The sequence below is a fragment of the Musca domestica genome, unplaced genomic scaffold, assembly GCF_030504385.1.
Source record: "Musca domestica strain aabys unplaced genomic scaffold, Musca_domestica.polishedcontigs.V.1.1 2, whole genome shotgun sequence".
NCBI classification, from domain to species: domain Eukaryota; kingdom Metazoa; phylum Arthropoda; class Insecta; order Diptera; family Muscidae; genus Musca; species Musca domestica.
The window spans coordinates 29,029,236-29,037,518 of record NW_026712249.1 but is presented as its reverse complement, the minus strand read 5'-3'; the positions used below and the strand labels follow the sequence as shown (position 1 = coordinate 29,037,518).

General features: G+C 39.0%; 2 protein-coding genes across 2 annotated transcripts; both read right to left on the bottom strand.

Annotated features, from left to right (window-relative positions):
- Positions 1–99: 99 nt before the first annotated feature.
- Positions 100–2,197, bottom strand: LOC101891638 (uncharacterized). Its single transcript, XM_011293259.3, has 2 exons — positions 1,949–2,197; positions 100–1,679 (listed from the first exon to the last, which is right to left on the bottom strand). Exon 2 carries the CDS (start codon positions 1,615–1,617, stop codon positions 286–288), a length of 1,332 nt encoding a protein of 443 aa, XP_011291561.1. The 5' UTR covers positions 1,618–1,679; positions 1,949–2,197; the 3' UTR covers positions 100–285.
- Positions 2,198–2,704: 507 nt separating this feature from the next.
- On the bottom strand, positions 2,705–7,710 carry LOC101891456 (nuclear pore complex protein Nup160 homolog). The gene is made up of 7 exons (XM_005181238.4): positions 7,404–7,710; positions 6,862–7,335; positions 6,609–6,798; positions 6,373–6,557; positions 5,914–6,311; positions 3,921–5,856; positions 2,705–3,861 (listed from the first exon to the last, which is right to left on the bottom strand). The coding sequence occupies exons 1-7, from the start codon at positions 7,480–7,482 to the stop codon at positions 2,795–2,797; spliced, it is 4,329 nt and encodes a 1,442-aa protein (XP_005181295.1). The 5' UTR covers positions 7,483–7,710; the 3' UTR covers positions 2,705–2,794.
- Between the last annotated feature and the right edge of the window lie 573 nt (positions 7,711–8,283).

Here is an 8,283-nt window from a genome sequence, read left to right as displayed (position 1 = left end):
ATTCAAAATTTTCAATTCCAAAATTGGTTTGACAGTTCATTGTCCCAGCAGCTGCGTCGACGCGTCTACCTATATTCTTCTACCATGGATTAGATTAGCTGTGTCGTCCGCCGTCTTGTTTACCCGCGATGAAGCAAGCTTAGAGTAGCCCAAAATGTCCATACAAAAATATTTATTACAAATGCCAATCCAAATAAAAATATTAAAAATATAGTTCAGTAAAAATTACATTACTAAAAATACAAAACTACTACTTTTAACCACGAAACTTTAGTACTTCAACTGCTACTGCGTGGGAATGCGAAAGTAAACGTGACTCAACCCGAAGGACAATATCTCTTTAGACTTTTTCAGGTATTCGACACTTTCTCGATCGATAGAGATTTGCCAAACTTGTGTACAACCTTTATAAAAACATTTGATCACTCGCCAATTTGCAATGTTTAGTCCAATATTCTGTTTTTGTAGCAACTTTAATAAATCTGTCTCATTCGTTTTAGGAGGTGGTACCCATGCCGTCACCTCTACTCTGCAGGGTAACTCTGAGATCGAAATCGCAACCAAATCTGCACCTTTCCAAGGAGCTGTCAAACTATTAATCGCCCGCTTGAGAAATTTTCTCGACTCTTCATTCCAACAATTTATGACTTTAACGCCCTTGTACTGACGTGCTTGGCCGAAACGTGTCTTATTTGCATCCACTTTGTCCGAGAGAATAATACTTCTTAGATAACTCTCAATACGCAACCAATTACCATCGCTTATTTTCCCTTCGTAGTCGGCTCTATCAATAATTGCTACGGAAAGATTGTCGGGGACCATCAGCTCTGGAGGTGTATCATTTTGATACGATTCACAGTGGATTTTCTTATAGGGCCTCCTGGTGTAAATTGCCGCAGATGTTTCGTAGTTTAGTGTTTCTTCTGGGGAAACCGATTGGTCATCCTCCCAAGACATACCGGTACTGGCGTCTTTGGGGACCTCAGTCCATTCAGTGGTTGATGATACATCGGGTTTGGCATCCCAATGTGTTGCGTTATCGAATTCAGTCTTGACAGTAGGATCCTTGGTCGAAATTGATAGTTGACCACGCGATAATTTCAGCTCAGCTGAAATATTTACAATCTCTGGGCTCGTTTCCCCAGCACCCAACGTGTCCGCTGGTATTGAAGTATCTGTCGGACTCTCAATTGCCTGTGGCTTTTTGGAATTGGTAGAACTTGTTGGATTTTGACGTGCCGTATCTTCCCCATCGATCGAAGTACTGGTAGCCTCCGATTTGGAGAGCGGAATGCGATCTATTGGCAGGTATCTTCGGCGTACGTGGGGATACCTATACTCGAAGTTTCTGATAAATTTAAGCTTCGCCCTTATATCCCGAAACTCGTTATCGGTCATCTTATTCGGGTCCCTATCAATGTACCTAGCACAAAAGAAGATTGCTCTTCGATAGGACCCTTTTTGATTTTTTTCTTTAATTTTTTCGGCCTTTGCATTACGATTATTTCGTATTATTTTCTTACGCCAACTATATGAGGACGAAGCTGGACCTGCCATCTCTTCGTCGGATTGGGTTGTGCCGATAAAGAATCCGTCTGTCGAGCACCTTTCCTCCATAATGGAACGAATATCTCTGCTCTGCACCGTGTCGTTATCCTTAGCTGAGATTTTTAGCCTACCTATAAGAAAACATTGTTAGTTGGACTATATCAGACATTCAAGACATTCATCTAAAATATTTAAAAATTTTAAATTTCGAAAGGAATGAAGTGTGAAACTTATGAAAATTCCTATCCAACAAGTGGTTCGTTTTGAGTTAAAGCAAAATACTATTTTCATTGACCCGCATTTTTTTCAACCCCAAGAAGAAAAAAATAAACTACGCTACTTATAATTCTATCGCTGTATATAACTTTTTTTTAACTTTTCCTTTTCCAAATTGACTTACTTGCACGAAATCCAAATAGACGGTGTTTTTGTCTTGTATGCTGCACACCACGAAGTAGTGTCCACTAAGATAAATATATTGTTGTTTCAGTAATGCTCTTGGAATTAAGTGAATAGATTTTTAAGATTCTTAAGACTAAAAATTCCCTGCCAAACGTGGTGAAAGCAAAAAACAAAATTTGCAAAATTATCGCAATTGCAATTTTCCTTTTTGAACTGTGTCCTTCCGCAATTCCAATTATTGCTGTTGTTATTGTTCACAAAACCAAACTATAGGAACTAGTTCAATAAATCTATTATTCACGTTTGTTCTTTTTAAAAGGAAAAAGCAAAACCCGCAAAATTAACAATTCACTGAACCAAACTATAGGAACTAGTTCAACAACATCGTTTTTTCCCGGAATGGGCAATAATTCGTACAAATTTTCTCTGATTCAGCGTTGTCTGTTGAGAACAAGTGAGAATTTGAATCAACATTCAAAATTATATTATACAATGAAAATACTAAGAGATGGAATTAAATGGCGCCCTCAAATGTTCAAATTAAAATTGTTTACCTAGAAAAAATGAACATTAGAAATTCCAATGTGTTTCGGTAAAAAAAATCAGGGCAATATCTGTCTAGACTTCATTTTATTTTAATGCCTGCTCTCAGATCAGCTTGAAATATATGTACAGTTTCCAGTATTGTTTAGCAGCATTGGCAGGCCAAAGGTGAAACCACTTCTTAAATGATCCAGGTAAAAGATTCCCAAAATTTCATTTAACAAATATTTTTATTACTCAAAAGGGTAAGTATTACAAAAAATGACTTAAAATACAGGTGGGACTTTTAAAAACAATAAATCTATACTTTCCAATTCAGTTGTGGCTGCTGACGATATCCCCGATTTACTTGAAATGACATCTCAATTTTATCCTGTGCCGTACGGCTGGCAGTTTCAATATATTTATGCAACTTCTCCTCCAACTCAACATGGGCCTGTTTATATTCAATATCTTCTGAATTTAATTTTAAACCATGCAGCAAGATGTCCAAGGTATTTAAAGGTAAACACATTTCCGGATTTGTAACTGCAATTGCATGTTGAAAACTGAAATATTCACTGCCGGCGCCCAGCATTGCTGAAAGCATTTCTTGTGACAATTCGGCAGCTTCTAACAGACGATTATGTTTCACATAGAGATATAAGAGCTCCGAACAATTGGCCAGTTTATAATCATTGTAAAGCCACTGCGGAACAAATGCCTGAAGACTGAGTAATTTGTTGACCACAGATTTACGTATAAGCGTTGAATTATCCCGTTCATTGTCTTCGACTAGTTTACGTAGTAAGGCCCAAGCCATATCGGCTGCTTTGTTGCGATGTGGCAAGTCGGCCAAGTCGTTTTCCTGCAACCACGACCAAGGTTCGCTGGGTGGTTCATCGGCTGTTCTTACGCATGCTGAAGCCAAACTGTCAAATATTGGCAATAAAGTAATGTCAAAACCTTTGGCTAATTTTATGGCCGCTGTATAGAGACCACAACTTGCCAAAATCATTGCCAACTCCTGTGGCCCAGCATTGAGGAATGAGTGAATATCTTTACGATGTCCAGCTAAATTAATGAGAGCTTCAGTGTGCAGCAATTCTCGCTTGATGTGCTTTATTTCCAAAACCACAACTTGTGTTTTTTTGAAAGATGACTGTTCATCGCCTGAGTCGTTCTCTTCCTCCATTGCTGAATCTTTGGACGAGTTGTGTATGTCGAATTCATCTCCAATTATTGGCTTGGCAATCCAGCGATAACGTTCATCAATCAAATGCAAACAATTGAGACATACCAAAAGTGAGGAGAAACGTTTATTTAGGGCTTCCAGCGAGTCTCCCTCCAACTGATAACGCATTGATTGTTCATACATAATGGCTGAGGCTGCAAAGGGGGGAAAACAATTTATCATAGGAAATTAAGTAGACATATCCCAAACTTACCCTTCCTCATGTTGCCGTTGTTAACATGAAAAGCATAGAGGAAATCATAGATATCATTTTGATCCATCGACTGGGATCTGGCCCTTGATTCAACAATATTTTCGAATTCCTCATGCAATCCAACATAGGGGAAATGCATTAGCAGGTCGTAACGCTTGCGTCCAAACAATGTTATGACCAGCTGACGTAGGCAATCTTTGCGCCGCGACAGTTCGGCGTTGTATATTAGGGAGTGATAGGCCTCCTCGTAGTGCTCCAATTGCAAATGGTTGTTGAATACAATCGATTGGAACATTGGCAGTTGGGGATCTTGTTTATCCAGCAGTCCAATGGCCACCTGGGCCATACTTATAATGTGATCCAAGGCATTGTGTTGTTCAAATAGCTGAATGACCTTCAGATAATATTGGGCAATGCATTGATTGATAATTTTCAACTTGGCACTATCGTCTCCATCAATTTCACCCAGATTGTCTACTAAATTTTCATAGGGTGTGTTTTTAAGCACCTTTTCGGCAAGAAATTGTTCCCTTACCACTCCCTTGGCTGACTGCAGAAACAGGTCATAGGCCTTTTGGGATTCACCACTATCCAGCAGGGAAACGGCCAGGATAAATTGTCGCGAACAAATATTCCATTCACACCAGCTATTCAGCAACCTCACATAGTCGGCTATGATTATGTGCTGACATGTACTGAATAACCATTCCCCAAAGACGAAATTAAACGATACAGCCCATATCAATTGGCTGACGATGGTGGCCAGGGGCATAAGGGTTTGTTGCCACGACACATTTTCCAAGGCCTTAAAACTATCCGAAAACAGTGCCAGAGCGGTGTACAGGCCTTTGGCATTGAGGAATACCTGCAGTAATGGAGCAGAATTACATTTGCCACCATTGCCATAGATGCGACCGGAACCATTTGTCAATTGCAGCAGATTTAGCCTCTGTATCGACGATTCTAAGCCTGCAGCTGCATTGATATTAACAGGAGTCTCCGATATCCAAATCATGACATAATACGATTGTAGGAAAATCAAAATATCCGGCATAAATTGTGATCTAAAACATTCCAAAATGTCCACCGGCAATGAATGGGTATTTATGAGTATTTGTTGGAGCAGCAACAAATTACGGCAAATGGCAAAACGTATCAAGGAGTTTTGCCTCACCGTTTCCGATAGCAATGACAATCCCACCTGACTGCCAAACAAGGCTCCCAACGACATCAGAAACTTTGTGGAATGACCCAATTGGGCATAATTTGCCTGCATTGTTTCAGGATTGCCGTTATCCATGCGCAGGCAGTCCAACAACATGGTTATTGCCGAACGTAAGTCTTTCGTATTCTGTATTTTCTGGCGTATGTATACCAAAAAGTTGCGGGGCAACAATTCCTTTTCCGTGTCTCCAGCCAATAAATCTTCCGTCAACTTTTCAATTAAAACATTGGGCATTTCCAGCTGATACAGTTTTCGATCCATATCAATCTTAATATCATCCGGTAACCATTTTTCAATTTGTGACAAGATTCCCACTAGATTGACCATATCTCGACCAGTTTTCTCTGCATCGCCAAAATATAAAGGCACCACAGCCTCAACATCTACATCTTCACCGGCCAGCATTAGATGTTCAATAGTTTCACAAGGACGCAGTAGAGAAAATGCATTTTTCTTTACAACACACACGGCATCCAAGGGTTCCAATATTACCAAGCCACTTGGCTGGGAGGCTTTCATGTGGTATTGTTCACAGCACGAATAGAAACGCTCCCACAAACGTGTGGATATTTCCAAATAGTCATCATCGGATACATCGAAATCTTTGACCTCGTTTTGGATTTCATCTTCAATGGCTTGGCACACGTGTTCCTTTAGCAAGGTCATTGTGCAATTTTTGCCCTCAAATCGGACATTTGAACGACGGAACATCTGAAAGGAAATACAATTAAATTCTGATACCAAAAAGGATTTCTGCGAATCACTCACAAACAATGCCTTGGCAATTACGCTTCGTTCAAATTTCCCAGGATGGAAAATATATGAACAATATGCTTCCCGCGGATCCATTCCCTGTTCCATGCCCAGGCAATAACGATCTGGTGGAGGTTCCATTGCAGCCGACACCCAATTCATGCCACGTAAGAGTGAGAAACTTGAAATGCTAAATTCTCCTTCGGCATTGCTCCACAATGCCCATATCCTCGAATTGCAAACATCAAAATCTGTCAAATCCAATTGAGGAGCGGCTATGACTCTGCGGCGTTGTAAATTAATGCCCATGTTGTCCGCCAACAGATCGACACATACAAATTCCGATCCAGAGGCATGCGAAAGGAATGCACAAAAACTTGTGTCATTGATTTTACGCAGTGCATTACTTTGGGCTTTGAGAAATGAAAAATGGAATAATTATTCTGTTTAAAATTCCAAAAAGAATATACTTACGCCCTTGCATCCTTTGCTCATTACTTTCGCGAACACAATTAATCGTACACAGGCTTTGCATATTCACACATGACCAGACACGTAAATGGTCATTACGATATAAGGCCAAAAGCAAGATTTGATTGTTGATACAAGTAAAGCACACCGAATTGGCATGGTCAGCATCGGAAGTATCACTTTTGCCTCTAAAAGGAAAACATTTTAAAAATTGAAATTTTACAAAGCTCACAACTCACATTAATGCTCCTTTCAGATTGGAGAAAAGTCTTGGCATTATATTATGCTCCTTCAATTGGTGGCCAACAGTATGGCCATTGGAACAGTTCATGGTGTACAACATCAATTGATTTTGGCATGCCAAAGCAAAATACGCTTCCTCACCATTCTCAGATAAATAACTGGAAGCTGCATGTGGGACATGGTTATCTAAAAAAAGACATTAATTGATTTCACACTCAATGGTCCTAAAGCAATGCAATAAAAACTTACTTGAACCACCCAAAGGAGTATCGATAACATAAAAACTACTTGGATCACGGGCTGCCGTAACACTGGCATCAAAAAATATGGAATACGACTGGGATTCGTTGAACTCAACGGAGGGCACATTGGTGGCTCCCGTTGTGTTACTATATGAACTAGACGAACACGAACCATCGGCCAGTGAATCCGGATGGGGAAAGGTTATACGATGCAAACTGCAAACCGTGCTCACCAGCAACACAACATGTTCCCCACTCTCTGTAATGCTTACAGCCAACACGGGCGAATCGGTGAATTTATAACGTAAATTATTTTGATATAAATTAAAATCCAAACTAATTTCGGTCAGTTCCAAAATGTCCTGATATGAGCGCCAATAAATATAACGATTACGATTGTGGTTCAGGGCAACATTTTTATAGCAATAACCTCCAGCTTTTTCGGCAACTTTGATGTCCTGCAAAGTGCTGTGCGTACCACCTGTAACAGAAAGCAAAGAATTCAAGTTTAGCCCGAATGTAAATTGCCGCCTTTTAGCTCTACATTACCCGTGTTAAGCGTGATTTCATGCCATTCCTCCTGGCAGGCATTTGTTGGTATAACTTCGCGATAACTTAAACTTTCCATTGTTGTGTGCAGCTCTTAAGCAAGGACAAGAGAAAAAAACACCAAACCGAACTAGGAATTTATAAATCTTCGAGGATTTTAGTAATTATTTGTAATATTTTCTTTTCAATATGCTCCCTCAATGTTTTTTGCGGCTATACGACTCTTCTTCTTCCTCGATACATTCACATTGCAAAAAACCGGCTGGGGATATCGTAATCGAAAAGCAACAGGAAAGTATCGATTTTAGTTGTGTTATGTGTGGTATACATTATCGAACATGCAAGTTCGATATCCAGCGAACTATTTTTAGATGAATAAAAGCATTAAATTTTTTTGAAAATGGTATTATTAAAGTTTCTGTATTTTATTGGTTTAAACAAGGTACAATGTACCATGGGTTGAAGCAAGCTTAATAAGAAAGGTTGTTCAACTTCAAAGAAATTAAAAAAATGCAACTCTGTGCTGGATTCTTATAGTGTCAAATAGACTTTTAAATATGCAACAGTTGGTTTTGTTTATTTTTCATTTTTTAACAACATTCTTATATTGGGGAAAACCCATAAAAAAGAATGGAATTTTTTGAATCTAAAATAGTAGGACAATACAATACAAACACAAAATGTGTATATGTTTTGACAGAATAAGGGCACCAAAAGAAATTGTAAATTGTATTTAGGGTGTAGCTTTATTCTACTTCCGTCATTGTGCCATGGGTTTAAGTTAGTTTTGATATATATTTTTCAAATCTTTTATGCCAAATTAATGATGCTCGTATTTATGTTAGAGGGGTTTAATGTGAACATAGTATTAATTTTATAA